General features: G+C 33.7%; 1 protein-coding gene across 1 annotated transcript; it reads left to right on the top strand.

Annotated features, from left to right (window-relative positions):
* Positions 1-5,922: 5,922 nt before the first annotated feature.
* Positions 5,923-26,655, top strand: LOC149794911 (oxaloacetate tautomerase fahd2, mitochondrial-like). The gene is made up of 7 exons (XM_089964551.1): positions 5,923-6,167; positions 7,309-7,525; positions 14,088-14,147; positions 19,930-20,098; positions 20,379-20,487; positions 22,393-22,480; positions 24,815-26,655. The coding sequence occupies exons 1-7, from the start codon at positions 6,007-6,009 to the stop codon at positions 24,875-24,877; spliced, it is 867 nt and encodes a 288-aa protein (XP_089820677.1). The 5' UTR covers positions 5,923-6,006; the 3' UTR covers positions 24,878-26,655.
* The last annotated feature ends 1,207 nt before the right edge of the window (positions 26,656-27,862 follow it).

Genomic DNA, 27,862 nt, shown 5'->3' with positions numbered 1-27,862 from the left:
AATTTGATCAGTTTGTTAGACCAAATGGTGAAATATATCGAACAGAATCCCTCCATGACGAGATGAAAAATCTCGCGGAAAAGTTTTTAGAGTGCAAACACTCGGAAAATACTGACAAATTACTAACTAATTGTTTTACCGTTCCATCTGTTGCGGCTCATTTCGCTAGAGAAAGAAATTCATGGAAACCAACACGATTTGATTTACTCGAGGACGTACGCGCAAGTTGCGTCGAATGCGGACACGGTTGATTATGGAATACCAAGTATAATTACAATGATGTTATTTCGGTTGATATGGTTGCATGTTATCCGGGAAGTTTTCTAGGATACGGAGATTGTTCTGTATACTTTAAAAGATTCGGTCACTCTACAAACGAGATGACGCGAGTGGCAATTAATGGACCATTACCTGATTTTGATCTGGCTGGATTTGCTTGTATTGAATCATTCGAGTTTAACGAAAATCTTCACAAGATTTGTTATGTTTGGTTTGGTAGACATTTTTGTGAAAAACGTTGGGCACCTATAGTTTTATTACGATATATGCTAGATTGTGTGATACTGACATCGTTGGTGGTCAGTGAGGCAATTATATCATATCACGCGCAGACCGAAGTTTGGTTGCCCATGCCAGATTCTATCAGTGCCGATGAAGTTATTAGCGAGTTTAAGGAAAAATGTCCTGATGTTTCCGAAGATGATATTATCAAAGAAGCTCCTAAAATTCTCGAGATTAAACTCAAAACCGCAAAAGATCTCGGTAGAAAAATTATAGGTAAATTTACTCAAGGGGGTGCATATGATCATAAAAGACATCACGCACGATTAATTTTAGATGATGCCGAGTACGATTTTATAATCGCTGATACAACAGCGAGAAATATATTTGTAAATCGAGAAGGTGTTTATTTATCCGACGGAACAAAATTGGGTACGATCGTTAGTTACATAAATGACGTCTCCCCACAGTATACTCATCTAAGATCTTCCATGCTGGCTTATGTTTCTATAAATTTATTATCGATGATTAATAGATTTCCCAAGACCGCAGTCAGAGTCGCAACAGATTCGTTTTATATTTCGAGTAAATATTTAGAATCTGTTATGAAATTTACAAGTAATGATGAACGATGGGGTTCGTGGAGAATAAAAAAGGAAATATTACACAATTACACAGAATCAGCAGATGTTCCAATGAGAGATTTTTATCGTGAGGGTAATAAAATATCAGAAATGTCGAAAGCGCCCCCGGTGAGTGATCCAATAACCAGATATAAGACAGTATATCTCAATGGACCTGGTGGATGCGGCAAAACGACTCGAGCAATTAATGTTTTTAGAAATTCAGATATGATCGTGCTGACACCCACACATAGACTTGCACGCGAGATGAAACAACGGCAAGTACAATCTTGCACGTATCATAGTTTCAATCGGTGGCGCGGGGATACATGGACTCCTGAACAAATGGGAGAAAAATATATACCTAAAATAATTATTTGGGATGAGATATGCACGGTGTCATTAGATACATTAAAAACGTTTCTTGATTGGTTGTTGACGAAAAATACCGCTATAATAATGTGTGGCGATCATGGTCAACCACCGCCTTTTGTTGGACCATCTCCACATGATTGGTTAAAAAATTTCGTTGATTATTACGAAGAAATAGATGATGATCATAGAGCTCTCGATGCAAATTTAAAGGAGTTTAAAAAATTAATCAGATTACAATCAAACAAAATTCAGTGTGAAATAATACGCGAAGTGATCTCAGAAACCTCAATGAGTGATTTTTTAAATTTATGGAGACCCAACGATTTGATAGTAGCAAGCAGAAAAATAATCAGAGACGATTTACAACAGCAGTTATTTCAACTACATAAAGAAAAATATTCAGAATTACCCGTACCGTTGTGTTATAGACCATCAGATACACGAAAACAAAATATTAATGTTGATATTCCAGGACAGACTGAAAAACAGAATCTCGTATTAAATGATATTGTCGCCGTTGATATCAGTGTGGTCGAAGATGCATTACGCGCTGACAAATCTCCATGGGTGTTGGGATACGCTATGACGATCCACTCGTCTCAGGGATTAACTATTTCTGACACACGAGTCTGGATTGTGGACGATCGTATCGAGTGGTCAAATTTAGTCTATTTAGCGGTATCAAGGGTGAGAAAAATATCTCAATTACGTAGAATCATAATTCCTGAAATCGTTGATAAATTTAACATCATCGATGATGATATAATAAGAAAAAAATTAATCGGATATAAACAATCTGATAAAAAAAATAAACGCGACTTTGATCTTGATGTTGAATTTATTATTGAGTTAAAACAGCAGCAGAATAATCATTGCACAAGTTGCAATTGTATAATGTTATGGCGGTATTCGAGTAATGATTCAAGACAATTTACCGTAGATAGAAAAGATAATAGTCGCGGTCATACACGAGAAAATACCATGCTGACCTGTCTCGAATGTAATCGACGTCGGGGTGCTAGTTAAGTGATCGCGGTGGTAGTTGTGTATCCGTGGGGATTATTTGTAGTTGTTCACGTGTAAATCCAGGTTGAGGAGCAGCCGAATCTAGTCTGTAGATTGCAGGTCTACCTGAGGATCTTGTCACGGTGGATATTTTGTGTGTGGTAACACTCCAAATAGGATCAGTCGCTCTCGCTTTACCACCTTCAAGTTCACCAGGCTCATATAAATATCTGACTGTGACATCACCCAATATTTTCTGTTTTTCAAGATCTTTTCGTTGTGTTGGTATATTTTTTTTTGTGACTGCGCTAATGGGTTTCATGTTGGTTGTTCGTGTAATCTCATTATTTAATGCAGCTATCACGCTTGATAATCTTGCAACCCATTCGCGAGATCTTTTATCCTGAATAAATTCCCTCGCGTATTGATATCCAAATAACCGCTCAGGGAGTGTTCGATTAAATCGCTCAACAATTGCCTGATGACGGTGAATTGCAGTATGACCTCGTCGTATTTTGGTATTATGTTGTTTCATCAACGATGATACTGGACCAAGAAATTCCTTACCAGGATCAACTGTAATAATTGTGGCCATCGTAATGGTCCTCGTTGATAAATTCGTTCAAACGCATCGGCTACTTCAGATGATGTTTTCTTCGATAACGGTTCTGCTTCTTTATATCTACTTGCAACATCAGCTACGGTTAACGCGTATTTGTATGTTTTTCCACGCACAGTATCATGCGGTAAAAACAGAATATCAGCTTGATGAACTTCATTAGGAACACTGACATCGAAATACGCGTACTGAATACGTTTCGGTGGTGATAGATAAATTTGCCATAATGCTTATTTGGATAACCACGTTTTAGCAGTAGAATGTTTAACCGCTGCTGCATCAGCAAGTTTACCAATTGCTGCTTTGCCTCTCCAGTATCCTCTTGGTGAATAATAAATCGATTCCATTTATATATTACCAGCCCCAAACGCTAATTTACTTTTCATCGCGGATCTTACTAACCAATTAGCTAATTTTTCTTTGATATTTTTATTTTTTATAGAATCTAGCGCGTGAATTAATTTCACATCCGCAATATGTCTATCTTGTAGATTTTTACTTTTATACGCAACATCATGAGCGTGACAAGTTCGATCAATAGCGTTTACTGGTTCCTCGCCTGGTTTTGGTTGATCTTGATTATCGAGCCTGATATCAAGTCTGGTACCGGGACCGCAATAATTATATCCTGGTAGATGTTTTTCTCCGCTGTATTTAGCCCATGGAGTACCTGGAAACTTTGACATCAAATTAGCAATATCACCACCGCGCTTATTAGGTAAAAATGAAAATTTCTTCCTACCGCACACAGAACATTTTCCACCATACGCATTTTTTTATTTTTTGTTGTAACCGTAGCTAAATCAGTAGTTGGAGTTTTAACTCTACAGTGTAAACAATATAAATTCATGATATAATATATATGGATATAATTGATTTCTCAGCAACAAGAAAACGAGAGCCAGTTAAACACCACCCTGCGCTACCGAATTCCATCAGAATGATTATCATAGGACCATCTGGATCGGGTAAGACGCAGTTATTACTTAATTTGATAATGAGATGGTTGAAATGGGATAAATTGTATTTAGTAGCGCCATCCGCTGATGATCAACGATGTTATGATGTACTTAAAGATTTCAATGAAAACGCGCGATTACTGGATGAAGGTAATGATGTTATAGAGTTTATAACCGATATTGATGAAGCACCATCCGTAGATGTTTTAGACGGATTTATTAATAATGTATTTGTATACGACGATGTGATGCTAGATAAACAAACAAATCCAGCTAGAATATTTTCTCGCGGTAGACATAAAAATACAGATGTGATCTATGTTGCTCAACGATATACACAAATTCCGAAGGTGATTAGAGACAACTGCAATATTTTAGTTGTGTTTAATGGTGTAGACACACACACGCTGCGAAATATTCATCAAACTTGGTGTGGTGGTGACATGGATATAATTAAATTCAGAAATTTCTTCTCACGAGCGCAAGCTACTCCGCATTGATTTATAACAATAAATTTACATGATCCAAGAACAAGATATCGTGTGGGTCTTGATAAAATCTTTTAATTAATATAGCAGCAGAGAGGGCGGCTACCAACGTTGGTTGTCCAGTAATTAAACAAAAAAAATAAATAAATACGTAGAGTACTTTATTTTTCAGCTACCTTTTTCAAACTAGGGTTTTATTGATGGGGTTGGTTTCAACAAAAAATAAAAACCTCCCAGGAAACGTTTATTTGTAAAAATCTGGACCTTTCTACAGATGATTTTATTTTGTTTGTTTTATTTGTTTGTCGGAATTATATGGTCTGTTCGCCCTCTCTGCTCCTTCTGACCCACAGTTCTTGCTGAGCTTGTTGGATAGCAGTGGTGTGACCTAAAGATGAATTTCCTCACTGAAAAGCTAAACACGTTCGAGCTTATGAAATCAACACCGAAGGCATTCGTTGCCCAGGAACCAGCTAGGTAACTGTTTTCTTTCCCAACAAACTCAGTGTGGAATATTTTGGTCTCCTGTATATTATATATTGTGGAAGACGACATCATGGAATTTATGAGAAGAAATGTATTACCATCTCAATTCAATAATGTGAGATGACAAGGATAAGCCTCGATGGTGTGCGAATAATCTTGTTTTTTCTTCGTCAAAGCTGCTTGATTCCCATCACAAAATATACTGCCTTCATCTGAAAGTGGTTTCTCTTTAAACGATGCCACAGTATAAAAGTGGTGTGTGAACATTACGGTTATCTATTTTTTTTTTTTAATTTTTTTTTTAGCACAGAAATATGGTGTCCATTGATGGCAAATGCAACGTAAAATCGCAAATGCATTTATGTTTAATCATTGATATGTGTACATGAAGTTGAAGGGACTAGTCCCCTGATGATATATATATGTTTGAATGAGTGGGACTGATTAAATAAATGTTGTTTTTAAAAATGATGTTATCTAGTTTTGTCCACACAATTCTTTAACTTATGTACTCTCTCTCTCTCTCTCTCTCTCTCTCTCTCTGGATTGACACAAAATTATATCCAAAGTGTTTTCAGTTTGCAATTTTGCAAACCTTTTTTAACAGAGTCACTCAGTGAAACAGACGAGCCGGGTTAGATTTACGACCTTAACCCTTCCCGTTACACTATCCAGTGTATTTTGAGAGTTATTTTAGGCCAGTTCAGCATGGTACGCAGCTCACATGGCTAGGATAATTAGGGAGAACTACTTCAACTAAGCATGTTCATCAATATGAAAAGAATAAAGTACTGGGGCGTGAATTAGGTTTACTGTTTTTAATTAGCTGATCGAATTTTAAGCACACACCCGTGTGCGGTATTTGTGTTTATGTATTGGTCAAGGCCACGGCTGTTATCGGTTACACATCAACGCCTACTTTATTTACACACCGGACAATTCTCGACAAAATGCGGTTCGTACAGTTCGAGCAAAATGGTGAAAGATTTCTTGGTGTGGAACTCAGATATGGCGGTGATATTGTGAACCTAAACCAGGCCAACTCATCCATACCTCGCGACATGAGGAGTTTCATTGAAGGTGGACATCAGATGCTTCTGGCTGCAAAGAGGTTAGGTCTACACTAAAATTGACTTGAGTGCAATATTTTTCAAATCGATCGAAGTAAGAAGTAGTTTAGATGCAGGCAGTAAATCTGGTTCATATCAAATGAAAGATGTCTTGAAATGAATGTGAGCATTTTGCCAGATACTTCGTAAACATAAAGTTGCATTTCGTTGCAGAAGGACGTACTAAGGGAAACAACCCCATTCAAAAAATGATCTTTGCCTGCCCGAGCTTAATATGCAATATATTACAATATTTGTTTTAATTGGATCCTTTGAGAAAGTGTTGGCGTGATCCAGATTATAATGCCATAACGTTGAAAACATACAAAATTTTATGTCTGGCTCACATGAATGTAATACTGTTCAAGTTTTTTATTAGTCCTACAATGTAAGACCTTGGACCTACAATCTAAGACATAGCACATGTTGGTTTTGTTTTAGTGCTATACCTGACGCCCAAAACATAAATATCAGCGTCAAGGTCTTCCATGTAGGACTATGTAAGACCTCATGCCTGGTATTTAAAACATAAATATCAGGGTCGAGGTCTTACAATATTGGACTAATTTTTGTCAGTTTTAAATTTTATCATTTTATTACCTTAAACATAGGAATTGGCATGGTTTAATTGTTATCATGATTAATTTAATATATCTTAGTGCTCACGTTGCCATCTAGCACCCCAAAATGAGGGTCACCTCATTTTCTATTACTTTTAGTTTTTCCTGCTCCCTTGTTCATTTACCATCTAGTGTTAATTTTTTTGCTGAACATTAACATTATTTAGTTGCAAGATATAACAATCAGTTTTTTTGTACTCTCATTGTCAGCAACAGTCAGGGTATTCCTTAAAATTGAAAGCATCATGCAAAGACTTTAAAGCAATGGGTTTATTTGGGGTGCTTTCCCAAACAGGGGACAAAATGTTCTGGCAGATTTAGGTGTTGATAGGGTGCTCTTCCAAAGAGGGTAAGATATGTTCTGGCAGATTTAGGTGGATAATTTATGTGGCTACCAGCATATGCAGTTTATTAAGGTTTTGGTTTTTAAAAAAATTTAGCATTGCTTTGATTGTGGATTACACTGGTCTTCATTTATTATATTAATATTTATTTATTTATTTATTTATTTATTTACATTCAGTGCTGTGGAAAGAGGACAACATATTGTCAAGAATGAATCAGTCAAGATTCTAGCACCAATTACAAGCTGTGACAAGGTGTTGTGCATTGGGATGAATTACAGAGATCACTGTGAAGAGCAGGGGGCACCTGTTCCTAAAGAACCACTAATTTTTAACAAGTTTCCCAGTTGCATTATTGGACCACTTGATGATCTGCATTATCCTAAGGAAACTGAGGTAGAAATCAAACCACTAGCTATATATGGCTTTCTTTTAAGGCTGGAATTTCATATTAAAACATGTTCAAATGCATTTATGATTAACCTTGAAAGACTCCTTCTTCACATGCTTTATGCCCACCAGTCTGTCCATTATCCTGTCTTTTAAAACCACTGAGCTGTCCACATTGTAATAGTAATCTTGTAGTGATAATAACCATGTTCCTGATGGATATTGTTTTTAGATTCTTCCATTAAGGGTTGGGGGTTTATCGGCTATATGTAGAACCATGTACCAGGTGGGTATTGCTCTTAGATTCTTCCATTGGTGGTATGGGGTTTACAGGTTGTATGTACAACCATGTGCCAGAAGGGTATTGTTCTTAGATTCTTCCATTGGGGGTCAGGGGTTTACAGGTTATATGTGTAATGCTAATCTTGTCAAGATAAAGATAGTAAACATGTTCCTGATGGATATTTTTAATAGATTGTTCCACTGGGGGTCAGGGTGTAGCGGTTGCTGAATGTGGTGTGGTATTATTAGGTTGTATTTCTTCTTATAAGGTGTCCGCTTTACATGGGTATCATTATCTAGAGGGTGATCACCCTCGGTATTGTTGCCTGGATCGAGTAAATATTAAAATGAAGTGTGAAATTATAGATGGAATAAACAGAGATTTGAGCAGATATATAGAACAGAATGACACAAGCCTCGTACATTTAAAAACAAAAATTTCATCAATTACATAAACAGCTGGGATAATGCATTACATTAGGAAGATACACTTCTTTTTGAAATAAATCTTTCACCGAATTTCAAACACAAATATATTTATATAAATAGCCGATCTGTTTTAAATGATAGAATTAGTTCATCACATAATTGAGTAAACGATCCAAGTCATTGCCTTGTGCAACTTCATAACCAGCTTATTCTGGTCCATTCCAACTTCACTATGGTGGTTCCTCTAGGTCCTTTTGCTTTTTCCCTTTTCCAACCTCCCTACCGTCTTACCTCTTTTCGGCCCTCAAACTTTGTGTGGATAGGTGGATACGTAAGTACATAGATACTTGGATAAGTAGGTACGTGGATATGTCCATGGAGCTATTTTCTCTTGTGCTTTCAAGCTTTGTTCATTTCTACCGCCAAAATTGTGTCTGTTGACTTTTCAGACATCCAGTTCCTTTGACCAATATTTTACAAGCGAATTTCTTCCAAATTCAGTCTTGGAGTCCCAAATATTTTTATTCTTGCAGGAAAAATTGCAGACTGACTAGATTTCTTTCGATGAGGGCAATTTAACCCCAAGAAATTTTCTTGTGGGAACCCAGCTTCTTGCTTATTGTAACCAATCAGGATTAAATATATTTACCACCTTTTATAACTAGGTGCCAAAATTGCAATCAGCATGACTTATAGAATTTCAAACAATAGATCTGGAATATTTCAAATCTGACAGTTCCGATATAAAATTGAAGGTACCCTTCCCTTTTCAAGTCGTCTAACAGTTAAGTAAACGAAGGCTTAATTAAGAATCACTTCCTCTCCCAACACAGACATTAGAAATCATTGCAGTATAGCAGTTTAACAAGCACCTGTCCCCATAAATCTAATTAAATGTTCTCTGTCCCAAATGAATGTGCTGCCTTTCATAGATTGACAGAAATTTGCATCCTTACACAGGGATTTACAGGTTACATATATGTATAACCATGTTCCAGATGAATATTCTTAAATTCTTCCATGGGGGGTTAGGAGTTTACAAGTTTTATGTACAACCATGTGCCAACAGTTTTTATGGAATGATATAAACTTATTTTATGGCTATCAACAGATTTCAGGATGAGGAGTCCTGTATTCTTCATTCATGGAATGCAAGATTCCCCAGCCTTTATCTGAGAGTCCCAGGCAAAAATCCAGATGTCCCTCACTTTCAAAAAGATAGAAAGGAAAATGAAAAACACTTTATCATTATTTTAATAATATCAGGATTGAATTCTTCGTCACACTGAAAAGAAAATATTTTTCAGTACCATTAGATAAAATTAAGTTTAAATTAAACATTATGTACTATGTTATACAGATTTTTTTTAACCCAACTATAATTCTAAAAACAAAAAAGAGAATAAACCCCAATAATAATATTGTAATTATTAGTTTCAGTCCCAAGAATGAACACTGGGTAGTTTTCTCTCAAGTAAAACAGCATCTCCATTACTATCAAAGAAACTTACTGTGTACATTTGTAAACACTTGGAATTACACTGTGCCATATGTATAAACATGAATTACCATCATTAAATTAAGCAAATGAAGGAATGAAAAGAGCATATTTGCAAAATATAACTAATTTAGGATAAGTATGTTAATTAGTAAACAGTGCTAAATGCCTTACACCCATTACGAAATAACATGGGATATAATGTTGGCTCTGTAGACACAATGGTTGGCACATGTAACTAAATACATGTATTTTGAGACTGCAGATTTGAACTGTTGACAAGATGAATTCACACACATGTTAGGTAACCATAGTCAGATATCACAAAGCAAATGGAACATTCACCTTTTATGTTTTTTGTTGGGTTTTATTTCATTTTTGTTGGTTCATTTTCAACATGAGTGTGTTTCCCGAAAATTTAACAGATTTTGACAACAGATTTTGCAGTCAGCATACTAACACACTTTTTTAAAAAGTTTCTGCTGATACTGTAGTGCTCTGTACCTAAATAGTAGTTCTTCATATTATGACATATCAGTGATTTAACAATACTGTCCAAATCAAAGTATGAGAAAGTTTTAATTACTTTAATTATTTATATTTACATCATCACCAATTTCATTTAATCACCATTACCACAAAATAGGTCGTTGTTTATTTGCCAATGAATTGCAGTTGCTGACAGACACACTCAATAGAGCATAGTTTTTTTGAAGTATATCAAAGGGGCAGTCATTTTTACAAGATAATTTCATTGATAAGTATTAACGCTTAAGTAGTCACATTGACTTCTTGCTTGATTACCTATGTCTAACCTGTTGCAGTAGCTATTGCGCAGACTGGCCCCACTGACCAAAATATGAAAGGGGCAGTCTAACCTGTAACTATTGTGCAGACTGGCCCCACTGACCAAAATATGAAAGGAGCAGTCTAACCTATAGCTGTTGTGCAGACTGGCCCCACTGACCAGAATATGAAGGGGGGCAGTCACTGAGATGTATCACAGGGAGAAACGATGCATCCTCTGAGAATTAGATGTGTATTTGACCTTGAAGCTTCAGTCCCTGAGAGCTTTATTAATAAATGTTATGGGCATCACTAGAATATGCATACATTGATAAATGACTTTGTTCCCAACATTTTTCTTGGAGTTATTTCCTTATTTTTTTAATAGTTTAACAAATCTTGTCAGTGTAATTAGTTGTGCAGTTTTTGAATGTTCATCACCTGATGATGTACCTATCAACAAATGTCTCTACTCCTGCAATTTCTGTTACCCTTCATAGATTGACAGAAATTTGCATCCTTACACAGGGGTTTACAGGTTATATGTTTAACCATGTACCAGATGGGTATTCTTATTTAATTCTTCCATGGGGGGTTAGGAGTTTACAGGTTTTATGTACAACTATGTGCCAACAGTTTTTATGGAATGATATAAACTTAATTCATGGCTATCAACAGATTTCAGGATGAGGAGTCCTGGACTCTTCATTCATGGAATGTAAGATTCCCCAGCCTTTATCTGAGAGTCCCAGGCAAAAATCCAAAAGTCCCTCACTTTCAAAAAGATAGAAAGGAAAATGAAAAACACTTGATCAAGAAAATATTGATCTTGAAGCTTCAGTCCCTGAGAGGCTTATTAGTAAATATTATGGCTATCACTAGAATGTGCATACATTGATAAATGACTTTGTTCCCAACATTTCCTTTTTTTTTTAATAGTCTAACAAATCTTGTCAGTGTAATTAGTTGTGCAGTTTTTTAATGTTCATCATCTGATGATATACCTATAAACAAATATCTCTACTCATGCAATTTCTGTTGCAGTTATAGCCTTCTTTGTCTTGTAGCTTAGTGAATTATGTGGCAGTCTTATTAGTGCACATAGCCTCATGGTTTTTCAGGGATTGCCCTGAAACATGGTAAATATTAAACTCATTCCCTGAAGAGGTACATATTGACAAATCACTTTGCTCCCACAATTTCTGTTGGAATTGTTGCCCTTGCAAGAGAAACCTGTGAACACAACTTGGAGTTTCTTTCTGATTGCAGTGAAACTTGGTACATTCTTTCAATTAAAGATGCACATATTAAGAAACTGTTATGCTTCAATGTGACTTGTATGAGTTACTGCACTTTTTGCTTACAGTGAGATGCAATGTATGACAGAATGTTTAAAGACAACATGGCCTGCAGTTTTTAGTAGATTGATGTGGACTTAATTTTCATTATATCTTATCAATTTTTTACCCAAAAATGAGAATATTACCATCAAATACCAGATGTAGGAAAATGTTATCAGATCTCATATTATCATGCTTTCAAATGAGGTTGGAATTACTTCTGTGTTTCCTGGTTACAACTGAACAAGCATAAATAACTAAGCCATAGTCTCACTTGGAAATAACAAGCATTATTTTAAACAAATCTGTATCATTAGGTTCCAACAATTTGACCCATACCTCTCTAAGTAATGCTGTCATACCCCTGCCAAGTTGTCATCAGAGCTTCAAATGATGATCCACCAGGAAAAGTATAAATGCTATCAAATCAAACATCAGATATAAACTTTCAAGTTTATTCTGATGGTGAAATCTTCATTGATGTAAAATTTGACAACTACACAATACATGTAACTGTAAAAAAAAAATCATATATGGGTCTGCTGCACCTATGCATTGAAGAACTTGTGTTATTAACAGTGATAGTAGTGAAAATGAACGATTGTTGTTACACATGCTTCATTCATAAAGCTGATGTTCATGCACATGTCAGCTGTTTAAAAAGTGAAATTTGGTTTATGACTTAAGATGAATTTCTTATCAAAAATGTTGAAATGTTAAGCAATGATTTTTCAGTTACATTTTGAGATTTTATTTGCCCGATAATTGACAAGTATTTACATGTAACAGCAATATCATCATAGTAATTGGATCATGATTGCTAGATTGTAGTCAGTGTCAGAAAATCCAGATCATGACTCAGTGCTTCATGTCTTATATTAATCCAGATTTTCCTATGATGAACACATGACAATATCTAGAATTCAAGATCTCATTACTGTGATTCTCTCTCTCTCTCTCTCTCTCTCTCTCTCTCTCTATATATATATATATATATATATATACATACATATAATGGCTATCATCAAAAGATGTGTCTGTTGACCAATCATTGTACTTGTACAACTATGTAGAAATATTTAAAGAAACTAAAGAGTGAGCAAGCATGTTTTCACTGACACTTAAGATTCATAATCTCCTTAATAATTATTTTTATGGATTTTAGTATTAGTTGATATTTGATCTTAACAGGTCAAATAATGTTAATAAACTGATGAAAGACTTTTAATAGAAATCATGTTGGCATGCATTACTCACATATTTGAACATCAGCAAAGTTGGAGTTGCCTCCCATCAGTACCAAAGGATATTTAGCCATTGCAAGTAAACACAAATGAACTAATTCTTCACAGCATGAACTGCACACATAAATCACAAGCACTAAACTGATAGATTTTAAATGTCACAGTCTTCCTTATCAATAACACATAGCAAAAACGTGAGTACAACTCCATGTCATTTGTACGTTAAATAAACACAGCATGCAGCTGTCCAAGAACACTACATCTGGATTAAAAAGAAAAAATTTACTGAAATGAGAAAAGACAAAAGTGAATAATTTTAATAGTTTTCTTAAGTTATATTTTGATATTGAAAAACAATATACAGATTTAACAATGGTAAAAACTTGTCAACAATGTGTGATTTTAAAAAAAAATTGGACTGACCTACATCCAGATGAAAACTGTGATATCAGTGCCATTCTTGTCTTGTAATAAATTGGAAAAAGATATTTCTTTAATTAGAAAGTCTTATGTTAGCATGTGAAGGACCATTAGGTTTTAAACATGTCAAAATAAAACAAGCACGGTCATTGAGTAAGCATTTAATTGATGTCTTGAACTTGCAGTGATGCCATTAGTAGGTATTTCAATCATTTTAATGGCTCTATATTTTGTGTTATAGGGGTGTAATAATGATAATGATAAGTATTAATATTATTATTGTTGCTGTTATTATTATTATTTTTATTAGTAATAGTAATAGTACCAAAGTTTGTTTTTCACTCAGTCTGACCCCCCAGTGTTGACACCTGGGAGAGTTTTGACTCTCAGTCTTGCCCCTAGGAATACGCTGTGTATAATAAGGTTGTTGTTTGTATTATTATTATTATTATTATTATTATTATTATTATCATTATTATTATTATTATTATTAGAATTTGACAGAAGTGTGCTTGGAGCAGAGAATAAAAAGTCACTCATACTAGCTCTTTTTTAAAATTCTTTTAAAGGAACTGGACTGGGAGGTTGAATTGGTCATTGTTGTGGGAAGAGAGGGAAAAGATGTTTTGGTAAGTTGATCTAGTTTTGAGGTAGAGTTCCAGTATTCAAAAATTCAGCCATGAAGAACATTAGAGTCTTGAGGATTATTTAAGTACAGTATTTGCCATATTATCATGAGGATTATCCAAGTACAGAATTTTCCAGATTATCATGAGGATTATTGAAGTACAGAATTTTGCCAGATTATCTTGAGAATTATTCAAGTACAGAATTTTGCCAGATTATTATGAGAATTGTCTAAATACAGTATTTGCTAGATTATCATGAGGATTATTCAAGTACTGTAGTTTGCCAGATTATCATGAGGATTGTCTAAATACAGTATTTGCTAGATTATCTTGAGAATTATTCAAGTACATAATTTTGCCAGATTATTATGAGGATTGTCTAAATACAGTATTTGCTAGATTATCATAAGGATTATTCAAGTACAGTATTTTGCCAGATTATCACGAGGATTGTCTAAATACAGTATTTGCGAGATTATCATGAGGATTATTCAAGTACAGTATTTTGCCAGATTATCATGAGGATTGTCTAAATACAGTATTTGCTAGATTATCTTGAGAATTATTCAAGTACAGAATTTTGCCAGATTATCATGAGGATTGTCTAAATACAGTATTTGCTAGATTATCTTGAGAATTCAAGTACAGAATTTTGCCAGATTATCATGAGGATTGTCTAAATACAGTATTTGCTAGATTATCTTGAGAATTATTCAAGTACAGAATTTTGCCAGATTATCATGAGGATTGTCTAAATATAGTATTTGCTAGATTATCATGAGGATTGTCTAAATACAGTATTTGCTAGATTATCTTGAGAATTATTCAAGTACAGAATTTTGCCAGATTATTATGAGGATTGTCTAAATACAGTATTTGCTAGATTATCATGAGGATTATTCAAGTACAGTATTTTGCCAGATTATCACGAGGATTGTCTAAATACCGTATTTGCTAGATTATCATGAGGATTATTCAAGTGCATTGTTTTGCCAGATTATCACGAGGATTGTCTAAATACAGTATTTGCTAGATTATCATGAGGATTATACAAGTGCAGTATTTTGCCAGATTATCATGAGGATTGTTTAAATACAGTATTTGCTAGATTATCTTGAGAATTATACAAGTGCAGTATTTTTCCAGATTTTCATGAGGATTGTCTAAATACAGTATTTGCTAGATTATCTTGAGAATTATACAAGTGCAGTATTTTTCCAGATTATCATGAGGATTGTCTAAATACAGTATTTGCTAGATTATCTTGAGAATTATTCAAGTGCAGTATTTTGCCAGATTATCATGAGGATTGTCTAAATACAGTATTTGCTAGATTATCTTGAGAATTATTCAAGTATAGTATTTTGCCAGATTATCATGAGGATTGTCTAAATACAGTATTTGCTAGATTATCTTGAGAATATTCAAGTACAGTATTTTGCCAAATTATCATCTAGTATATCTTTGATCTTTGTTTCTAACATTGTATATTTGCTGACTTAGAGGGAAGGGGGCTTAAGTACTTGGGATAAAGATTATGAAATAGGTAATAAACAATTTCTGAAATTCCCTTCAGAATTACCCTAGCAACCTCAAAACCTTTCCTCAGGCAGCAATGACAGCTCTGTGTAACACCACTTGCATTACAATACGCAAATCACACACACCACGTTCATGTTGGGTTACAGCTATAAACTCTAAGTTCTAGATTTGGGGGACGAGGGGTGTCTATCAAGAATTAATGTGCACATTGCTTCCATTATTGTTATAAACAGCACTTATATTCTACCTGAATGCAAGTTCCAAATTTAGATGATAACTTGTTAAGAGAAATAGCAGTCCTTGTACAGTGCAGGTTACCAATTTTTAACTAAAGTTAATGGAACAATCAGAAAGTGATGCAACTAATGCTGTTTTGGAACACATCATTGTGTGTGTGTGTGTGTGTGTGTGTGTACCTGTTTGTTTTATGTTTCACTGAAATCACTCAAATCAAGCACCTGAAGCACTTTGACTCTCACTAAGTCAATGTCAGTGGTAAAATTCAAAACAGACAAACAAGAAAAGTAATAAACACAAAAGAAAACTTTGACTTTAAAGAATTGTACATGATTGTGGATTTAATGGAAGTTTTATTTCAAACTTGTGGATTGGTTTTAATGCTGACATTAAAATGGCAACCTAGTTGGTTTTGACCTACAAAGGAGTTAGCAGAGCATCCTCCATTTACTAATATAAGGTTTCTTTACCCTTAGATTATCCCCACATGATTCATCGTCCTTTTATTAACAATAATAATACTAATACCAACATAATTATAGGTGAGTAGTATGTTCACAATTTGGAAATTATACCACTGTTTGATCCATAATTATGTTAAGTCAATATTTTCTTTTGTTTTTATTGTTTGTCTTGCTTAGCTCTGTTGTGTAACGTTGCCTTTGACAAAAAAGACTCATTGAGAGTTGAAAACACCACTTGGTCTAGTTAAAAAAAAAACTAGTTTTGACTTCTTCATTTTTAGTTACAGAATATATATATATATATATATATATATATATATATATATATATATATATTGGCATATGTATTACCTGCCAATGTACATATTTGTTATTGTGAATAGCAATGTTAAGTTTTACATGTTGCATTATGTTATACAAGCAAAAGTTTTGACATTATGAAGTGTAGTAATGCCTGGCATGTGCAATTTCAATGAATATCTTCATGTAATGTCTGTATGTAGTAAGGCCTCACATGTGCAATTTCAATGAATATCTTCATGTAATGTCTGTATGTAGTAAGGCCTCACACATACTATTTCGATGAATATCTTCATGTAATGTCTGTATGTAGTAAGGCCTCACATGTGCAATTTCAATGAATATCTTCATGTAATGTCTGTATGTAGTAAGTCCTCACATGTGCCATTTCAATGAATATCTTCATGTAATGCCTATGTAGTAAGGCCTCACATGTGCAATTTCAATGAATATCTTCATGTAATGTCTGTATGTAGTAAGGCCTCACATGTGCAATTTCAGTGAATATCTTCATGTAATGTCTGTATGTAGTAAGGCCTCACATGTGCAATTTCAATGGATATTTTCATGTAATGGCTGTATGTAGTAAGGCCTCACATGTGCACTTTCAATGAATATCTTCATGTAATGTCTGTATGTAGTAAGGCCTCACATGTGCAGTTTCAATGAATATCTTTTATGTAATGTCTGTATGTAGTAAGGCCTCACATGTGCCATTTCAGTGAATATCTTCATGTAATGCCTATGTAGTAAGGCCTCACATGTGCAATTTCAATGAATATCTTCATGTAATGTCCGTATGTAGTAAGGCCTCACATGTGCAATTTCAGTGAATATCTTCATGTAATGTCTGTATGTAGTAAGGCCTCACATGTACCATTTCAATGAAAGTTTTGATGAAGTTTCTGTTTGTATCGATGCCTTTCATGTGCCATTTTAATGAATATTTTTATGAAGTTTCCGTGTGTAATAAGGCCTGGCACATGCCATTTTAATGAATATTTATATGAAGTGTTTGTATGTAGTAAGGCTTGGCATGTGCCATTTTAATTAATATTTGTATGAAGTGTCAGTGTGTAGTAAGGCCTGATGTGCCATTTCATTTAATATTTGTATGAAGTGTCAGTGTGTAGTAAGGCCTAGCATGTGCCATTTCATCGAACATTTTTATGAAGTTTCTATGCTTAGTTAGACCTGGCATGTGCCATTTAATGAATATTTGTAAAAAGTGTCAGTGTGTAGTAAGGCCTGGCATGTGCCATTTTAATGAATATTTGTATGAAGTGTCCATGTGTAGTAAGGCCTGGCATGTGCCAGTTCATTGAATATTTGTATCAAGTGTCTGTGTGTAGTAAGGCCTGGCATGTGCCAGTTCATTGAATATTTGTATCAAGTGTCTGTGTTTAGTAAGGCCTGACATGTGCCAGTTTTTTGAATATTCTTATAAAGTGTCTGTGTTTAGGAAGGCCTGACATGTGCCAGTTAATTGAATATTTGTATAAAGTGTCAGTGTGTAGTAAGGCCTGACATGTGCCATTTGATTGAATATTTCTGTAATGTGTCAGTGCGTAGTAAGGCCTGACATGTGCCATTTCATTGAATATTTCTATAATGTGTCAGTTTGTAGTAAGGCCTGACATGTGCCATTATATTGAATATTTGTATAAAGTGTCTGTGTGTAGTAAGGCCTGTCATGTGTCATTATATTGAATATTTGTATAAAGTGTTTGTGTGTAGTAAGGCTTGACATGTGCCATTTCATTGAATATTTTTTTGATGTTTCTATGTTATGTAACGCCTGGCTTGTGCTATGTAACTGAATATTTGTATGAAGTGTATGTGTTTAGTAAGGCCTGGCATGTGCCATTATATTTAATATTTGTATAAAGTGTCAGTTTGTACTAAGGCCTGGCATGTGCCATTTCTTTGAATATTTGTATAAAGTGTCAGTTTGTACTAAGGCCTGGCATGTGTCATTATATTAAATATTTGTATAAAGTGTCAGTTTGTACTAAGGCCTGCCATTTCATTGAATATCTTCCTGATCTTTTCTGCAAAAGAACTGTTGCAAAGACAGTCACAATCTTTGTTTGATTAAGGTTCATCCAATGGTAGAATTCAAACCTTCACCGTTTCAGTCGCTAGATGGGCACATTAACCACTGAAACACCATAGCCATTGTTTCAATTAATAACATGCAGTTGATCACATCATGCCAATTATACATTCTCAAGCCATGGGTGTCGGAACTAAGTTTTTAACTTTACTGAACAATTTATTCATTGATGGTACAAAAACTTCAGACTTCTTCTAATAACACTTGATGACCCGAGTCCTAGTTTCTCCAAATTTCTCCAAATTTCTTATCAGATCAAGGTTTTACAACTTCATTCCCTCGATAAATCTTACAATATTGAGATTGCTGTTGGAGAAATAATTCAAAATTAGGTATCTGTCATAAAATTATAAGTTTATGAGTCCTTTTTGTTTGCTTTAAAAAAAAGACAAGAATTCCTAAAATTGTCCTCAAATGTAAGAAAACTGAAACAGGGGTGATATTGTTAGATTAGGTTAACTAATGGTTGACAGTCCTGGAGATTAATGTCCCAGGTTCACTTTGTTTCTCCACATTTTTTGTAACAAGATTGAAAATTAATATATCTTGCTAATGATATGTCTGGAAATATTGGGATAATGTCAGCAGTGATCATGAAATAAAAGATGGAAAAAATATTAACACCATTATTTTAAAATTGTCCACCCACAAATCTTTTTGTCTTGAAAGCTTTGACAAATTTCTTGAATTCAGAGGAAATTATGAAATTTTTCTCAAGATAAAATATTACTTTTTTATGGAGAAATGAAGATCCTGGTATAATGATGGTAGTTTTATCTCTAATTACTGCAGAATGTTCATTGAAAAATTCATTGTTACAAACCAATGAGGAAGAAAATTATTCCAAAATCTAAATTTGAAGAAGTAAATTTCAGATGTTTAGTAAAACTGGGTCCAGGAGGAAACCACTGACCTTTGGTTAGTGTAACCCTTAAATATTCTCGAAACTGAGATGACACCCATGAGCAGAGTGGTGCAAAATAAGGCATAGCAAAATAATGGAGACATTTGGATTTATGTCAGTGATTATATCCTAGGGTTTCTGACTTAATCTTTTCTTTCTCAGGCATCTGAGGCAATGAACTATGTCTTTGGCTACAATACTTAATCTTTTCTTTGTCAGGCATCTGAGGCAATGAACTATGTCTTTGGCTATACAGTTGCCAATGATGTGAGTGCAAGAGACTGGCAACTAAAACCTGGGAAAAATGGTGGACAGTGGGTGATTGGGAAAGCCATGGACAATTTCTGTCCTCTAGGTCCAGCTATTGTTACAAAAGAAGGACTAGTTGGTAAATATGCTTTTATTACAAAAATCTAAAATATAATTTTCAAAAGATTATAATTATGTCAAGCAACACATTGCACATATCATCCACATTTGAGTTTATTTTTAGACTAAGTCTGTCTTCAGGTAAAAGTTAAAGTAGAGCCTCCATCCAAAAAATGAATTTTTGTTTAACTGAAACTATTCACATACATAATGTGAGGTGTAAAAGACTGTCAGAGTTTTGTAAATTTTACTGAAGCATAAATCCATTAATTGATCTGTTGATATTTTGTTCTTGATAGATCCACACAATCTTGGAGTTAGGACTCGTGTAAATGGAATAACAAAACAGAACAGCAACACAAATCAGATGGTCTTCCAAACACAACAGTTGATAGCTTTCATCACAAGGTATCATAAGTCGAACATTCACTTCTTTTTATGCCGCTTTACTTGCTCAAAACATTAGTAATTGATATGAATTTGTTGCGAAAGAAGATCGAGAGTTCAGATAACAAATTCTGTATTTGTATAAAATTCAGATGTTGGGATACGTATTGTGATAGTCATAATCAGAATGGTTTGAACAATCAATGCATGACTTACTCATAATCTGTGAGCCCTGGCAGGCATTTGACATCCATTCAGCAAGCATTCAAACAGTTTAGATTGTATAGGTTGGATTTGTTATTGGCCTAACACAGTGACTGCATATTAGTGGTCAGCCCGTGTTCTGATATATTGTGACTAAAGATGTAAATCATTACCTGGTTACTTGGGTAGCCACCCATTCATAATTACCTGGGTATTAAAATTAGCTATAGGGTACCCATTTAATTCATTTAAAAAAATAAGAAAAAAGAAAAAAAGAAAAACATGTTTCCTAACTCAGATCTAAGATTATATCTGGTGACGTCAGGACTGAGCGAGATACAAAACAATGAGTACAGTTTGAGGCTGACATCATATGACATTGATCCATCATAGACCTCTGTCTGCTGATTTTCATATTGTCGGTATGTACGACAATTTGGCTAAGTACTCTAAGAGTTTTCTTATTTTCTATTTATAGTACCATTACATGACATGTTGCAAAGAAAACTTACGGGTTTCTTGAATTTGAAACCATGTGTCAGATTTATTATAATACACATGTATGCTGTGAACTAGTCTAAATTGCAAAAACATGGCGCCAAATATTATCAAGTGAAATGGACTTTATCAGTGTAACTCATGGATGTTATATGACTGAATAATGTTAGAGGAGAGGGATTTTGTTAAACTGAAGATGTTTCCGATGTATGCATTGACACCACATCAAAAATAAAGGTTAAGGAAGCAGACCAAATGTTGTGGCTGAAATTTGTTGCATTGTGATGTCAGTGATATACTGTGTTGTCTGCCAGTGTCCATTCTCATTTCATCAGTGTGCTTCATTACTGAAAGTTAAGATTCCTATGAGTTTTTTCTCCAACATATTTATACAAAATCTTCAGAGATACACATGTGCAAAAATTAGAGACAGTGACATTGAAATTATGCAATTTAAAGTTATCAAAGGGTACATTTTACTGCAGGTGGCATTTTAGCACTAAATTTTCCATAATTTGACTCAGTAGCGTTATCCCACCAGGGGAGGTAACACACTATTAAGCATATGTTAAAACCATAAGTGGAACAAACAGTGTAGACCATGACCTGCTCATATATAATGTTCTGTCATATAACAGTTTATGTAGTTTGTTTGAAAAATGTAAGTTGAATGTACATTGTTATGAGGCAATATCTGGATCTGTGTTGTTCCTGGCTGGACATGTGATGTGTGTCAGGAACATTGTTATAAGACAGAATATTGGGATCTGTGTTTTTCATGATTGGACTTGAGTTGTGTCACAGCAAATACAGTATGTCATATCTTATATTGGTTCTAGAAATCGCCACATTCACCAGTAGCTATCAAAATTTGAAAATGTTGATTCATTTTAATCAAAGCAACATATGCTGAAGTTGAAAATTATGTTGTTTGTAGAATTTTGCCTTGAAGCAACCGATGACTATTAGTGTAACATATTTACAGATTTGTATAAATGATTTAAGAAGTTAAATAAAAAAATGTATAATTTAAAGAAAATATTTGTCAAAAATAGGTAATGGTCGCAGTCATATGAGAATCAGATCTACAATAAAAAAATCCATCCACTGTACAGTCCTTTTCTGCTACATGAGTTAATTGCAAATAATAGTAGTTTTAGGGCAAAATTTGGCAACTACTTGGAGATACAAGTTTCAGTGTAGCATATCGTTACTATATTCTAGGTTTATGACAATCAAGCCAGGAGATCTGATATTGACAGGAACCCCCCCTGGTGTTGGAGTCTTCAAAAAGCCACCAGAATTTTTGAAGGTATGAATTCTATGTATTTTTCACAGTTCATACAAAGAGTTGTACATTATAGTACTTTGGCATCAACAGATCATTAAGAATTTGGTTTGTTCAGCAAATTAAATTTCCCTCCTCCCCAAAGGTGGTAGACAAAATGGTTTTATGCTTTCCATCCATCTGACCACTAACTGTATTTTAATGATGATAGCTCAAAAACTGTTGAGCCAAACTTTACCGAATCTGATAATTAGACACCCTGAATGGATCGCAGGACTAAATTTGGTTTTTTGATACTTTGGCCTTATTTTTTTCAGTCTTTTACACCTTTATTTTAAAATGTGTGGACTTTTTAACAAAAAAATACTTGCGAGTAAGTTCAGACAAAAATTTATGAGGTAGCTACCCCGTAGTGAAATTTTGTATTCTTTCTGTGTTATTATTCTGATTGTGTAATTTTTTTCCAAGCCATTCAAGTAATTTTTATATTTCTTACAGATTTTTAATTTTGTGACCTCAACATTCTGTTTTTGACAACATTGTAAGCATAACCATGCAAACCTTACCTGAGGTTTAGAATTTAAATTTGGTGGGCTTATTTTTATTAATATATAAATGACCTGATCAGATTTCTATGCCATTTAGAAATATTTCCATTTTTTACAGTATTGTAACCTATTTGGTCTCAACATTTTGGGACAAAAACTTTGTTATCCTAATTAAGTTAAACTCTCTTGAGGTAGATAAGTGAGATTTGGTAGCCTTATTAATATGCAGATGAGTTGATTAGATTTTCATTTTAGTATAAAGAACAAGTTTGCAAAACCATTTGAGGAAGAGAGATACAATTTTTCATGCATATTTGGGGTAATATCCAGATGACTTGATTAGATAAACATACCATTATATTAGGTTTTCAAAATTTTACTTTTGCATTTGGAATTTATCTTTTTGGGTCTGCAGTGTCTTTTGGTTCTACATATTCTTTTTTCATGTTTGCATATTTGGTTCAAGATTTCAGCCTCCTGTCCCCTTTCGGACAGATGTCAAAGTTTTCCAAATTTTTGCCAGATGAAGCTTTCTGGATGCTACATAAGTTGGCCAATCCGTTTTGATCAGAGGAAGAATCGATTCACTCTCCAAACTAACTTCCATTTTATTAACCTTTCAAGATTTGTCCATTCCATCTATCAAGTACCATCATCACAGAATGAAACTGAATCGGAGTGTGATATGGGAAGACATGTGTTGTCTTGCTTCTTGTTCATTACTGGAATATATATATATATATATATATATATATATATATATATATATATATATATATATATGACTTTAAATAAATGTAGAAATACATTTTTGATTTGTAATATCATTATTTTGTAAATGTGATTCTATTTACTTGAAGGAAGTTTTTGTTGTTCAAGCAAACAGAATTTGTTTTATTTGCAGTTCAAGGTCTTCATTTGTTTTCTTCATATTAATTCATTGTCATTTGTAAATATATTAGTGAAGTAACTCCAAAGAGTTAGGTTTCACAATCCAGAAAATTGGTATGTATGATAAATGGCATAAGTGTTATCTCATGCCAGATGGTGTTTCAAATTAGACCTTAGGGCATGACTCGGGGACATACTGGTGTGGCCCTAATGATATATCTTTGAATTTATTGAGATTCCCACTTGTATATACTCATATCAGGAATGAAAAAATAAAATTCATATATGTAACTGATGTTTGCCCTTGAGTCTGTGATTACCCCTAGGGACTAAACCCAGTAATAATAACCTGGAAACTGTTGAGATTTCATTCTTTGTTCTCACATTATATATACACTTACTGGACAGAAAAAGGCAAATGGACATATGCAGCTAACTTCAGCCCTAGGGTCCAGTCCTAACTTGAACTTGGTAAATGATTTTCAGATCCAGGAAGTGTAGGGATCTGTATTTTACAAACACCCAGTTCAGTTTAATAATATTCCAATTCTAGTTATTCATAGTTTGGATGACATTTAAAAACAATTAAGGATTAAAATAGTAATTAAACATTTAAATTCTTCAGCAAACTGCAACAGTTAACCATAATAACAAATTTGTGTAAAAATTAAAGTTTGTCAGAATATGAAAAATTACAGGGTGTGAAGAGTTATCAACAAGACAATATTTTTTTTTAGTCTTCGATGACATAAATGAAAAAAGATCCAAGTCATTATGACAGTTTTCATATATGTTTGACTTTATGAATCTCACTTTAGATTAAAATTATCATGATGAAATAAGAGATGGCATTGTGATTTCTACTTTGTAAATAATAATAATAATAATAATAATAATAATAATAATTTGCTCTTTTCAGATAGGAGATATTGTTGAAGTTGAAATTGATGACATTGGAACCCTGAAGAATAAGATTGTATAGGAAGCTTGAAAAATATGGAACAGAATGCATTTAAAATTCAACTTTCCTGGAGTAGCAAATTAATTGAATGATTTTGAATCAAAAGAATCAATGAATGACAATTTAAAGATTACCAAGTACAGTATTATTAGGTGTAAAAATGAGTATTGAGATGTGTAGAGGGTTGATGCTGATCATCCAGTACAATATGTGTCAGCAGATCAGGATCAGTGTTGGGTATAAATGAACATTCAGCTGTTTATAGTAGTCATGCACAACTTGTTCCAGTGCATGTGCCTGAAAAGTGATTTTTAAAGTCACACCCTTTGATGCAAATTAAAGAATAAAACCAGGTCACAGGGTCGATCCAACCCACAGGCCGTATTTTGTCCACCCATAGCTTAGAGAGTCAATACAGATCTTCCACCACAGATGTATGTAAGCAGATGAGGATCAGTGCTATAGGATCAAGATTATAAATAGAACAGACAGTATAGACACTGATCTACCATAGACATAAATAGAACAGACAGTATAGACACTGATCTACCAATGTAACATAGACATATGTGAGTATATACTGGCCACATGTTATGTACAAGCAAATAGGGTAATCAACTGTTCAGGTATTGGATGAAGTACAGTTACAAAAATGTTTGACTACACACAAGATGTTGAACTGGTCACAGAATATTTTTTCCATTATCTACACCATTGTTTGTTACATATACTCCAATGTTATAGCAATTTACAAATTTAAACAGTGCAACTCATATTGATCATTCAGCCAATAAATTGAATACAGATTAATTTGAACTAAATTAATGAAGCCTTAAAATACTGAGGATTTCTTGTATTTCTGATATTTGTGATAATTATTTTGTTTGTTTTAATTTGTACAGGCTTTATTAAAAAATTATGTGTATAGAATTGTGATGAATTTTGGAGAGTAATGATACAAACATTTCTCATTTCTAACATCACGTTTTGTCCAAAAACACAATTTGATAATCTAGTCATTTTTTTCTATATCTTTTGAAGTGATTGATATATTTTTGTGTGTTGGCAGATTATCCTTTGCTAACAGTCAGTACTTATGAGAAATAGGTCAATATTTTTTTTTACTTAAACATTCCTGATTTTATCTTTAAATCCATTTGTAGTTAATGGGGTGGGGTTTGTATTGTCTTTTCTGCGCAGCATGTTCTCCTAACCAATAAACACAGGGTTTACAGACTCTTAAAAAATACCAGTTTTTTCTCTAAATTTGTGATGAGTAGCTTGTATTCTGGTAATTCCAGTAAGAATTTTTTTTTTTTTTTTTACAGAACTGTTATGCAGGTTGTTCAAGGTTTGCATGTGAATTCCATTTTAAATTAAATGAATCATTTTTAAATGGATAAATTATACATTTTTAACAGAAATTGTACATGAATGTTTATATTAATTGATTGAATGTCTTATTTGGTCAAGATAATTGGCTGCTTTCTGGGGTAATATTGTGAAGTTATTGTGCTGGCCATAACCGATGTCCATGAAAGATGATTTAAATATACAGTAGGATCCTGAATTATCCAGATTCATCACTGAATTCATCACTCATGGTCTGTCCCCCACATTTATAAACCCAGACAGATAAAATTCAAATGACCAGGTGACTGATTTCCATCAGGATTAAATTTTTTGTCATATATATTCAAGTTATATACTTAGGTATTTTGCAGTGCTTGGTATTTAAATAAGTGATTGAATGCATATTTTTCAGATGAATGTTTGCAAATAAAATGGTGCTATTATAATTGTTACAAGTGTTGTGGTTATTTTGTTTTCTTGTGCATTTTCATACATTTGTGTTAAGTTGTATTATGTTGCTTATTTTCCATTCATCTGTCTGTCCATCCATTAACAATGTTTGTATGACCCATACTTTTATTGGTATTCTTGTCTGGAGTGTAAACTTTGAACCAGTCAGGATATTTATTTAAACCAATTATATATCACGTCTAGATGGTGTGTCAAACACCATAACAATGTCCCAAGCCTCAAAATCAAGACTACAGCATATGAAAACATAAATTGGTGAGCACCATCCATCTATAAGTTTTGAACCAATAAAGATGTTTTAATTAAAGTTAGCCACTGACACATCTTAACTTAAGAGCATCACACATATTGACAGTCATGCCCCTTGCCTCAAGGTCAGCATTATAGCATGGGATTTTTTAAGGCACTGTCATCTCTCATAATCCAGGTTGTCGTATATTTTAACTCCAGACAGATACTTTGATCAAAGTTTACCTAGGTCCACACCTTATCATACAGCTGTCAAATCCCTAGCTTAAAAAAGCAACTTCATTAGTGGGAAAAAAGTTACAAAACCGATATATTATTTACCATTTGCAGTACTTGTTTCTTCTCACTTGCATTCTGAAATATTAAGCTCCTTTCACGAACATGTAGCACACAGTCGAGCACTTAACACCTGTGGTGCCATATTTTAACAGTCTTCTATCACATGGTTTCATAGATATATTTGCATGACATAAATTGAACCAAACTGCATCTTGATAAAATACATGAGCAATATGGTACACAAGAGTACTGTTATTACTCTTTGATCTTAAAGTAACAAAAATAAGTGAAACCAACAAGTTTATTCAAATTAGCAAATAATTTATTTCTCAAAGTTACAAAATGAAAGTTTAAGAACTTAACAGTATTGTGAATTAAATCCTAACTGATCATAAATATTCCATCTCAAATTAAAGAGTTTAGAATGCTCCAAATGAAATTCAATATTGTATGTGCTGATGTACCCAGTAGTCTTTAATGTGCTAATGTTCCAATATTCTCGATCTATGACAATGATATAATCCATACTGTCTTTGAATTAATTCACAATAATCCCGTAACATAGTTTTAGTCCAAAATGTGAATGAGTAGTTTGTAATTCCAATGAATAATTTTTAAATACATGATTCCTCAGAAATTATATCTGAACACAAC

The sequence above is a fragment of the Sinohyriopsis cumingii genome, chromosome 7, assembly GCF_028554795.1.
Source record: "Sinohyriopsis cumingii isolate HCF-2022 chromosome 7, ASM2855479v2, whole genome shotgun sequence".
In the NCBI taxonomy this organism is placed as follows: Eukaryota; Metazoa; Mollusca; class Bivalvia; order Unionida; family Unionidae; genus Sinohyriopsis; species Sinohyriopsis cumingii.
Note: the sequence above shows the minus strand (reverse complement) of the source record. Positions and strands in the feature narration are given on the sequence as shown.

Coding starts and splice junctions, on each gene's coding strand:
- LOC149794911 (XM_089964551.1), top strand. CDS start 6,007: ATGCGGTTCGTACAGTTCGAGCAAAATGGTGAAAGATTTCTTGGTGTG. Junction 14,148..19,929: donor GAGAGGGAAAAGATGTTTTG/GTAAGTTGATCT, acceptor TTTCTTTGTCAG/GCATCTGAGGCAATGAACTA. Junction 20,099..20,378: donor TACAAAAGAAGGACTAGTTG/GTAAATATGCTT, acceptor TGTTCTTGATAG/ATCCACACAATCTTGGAGTT.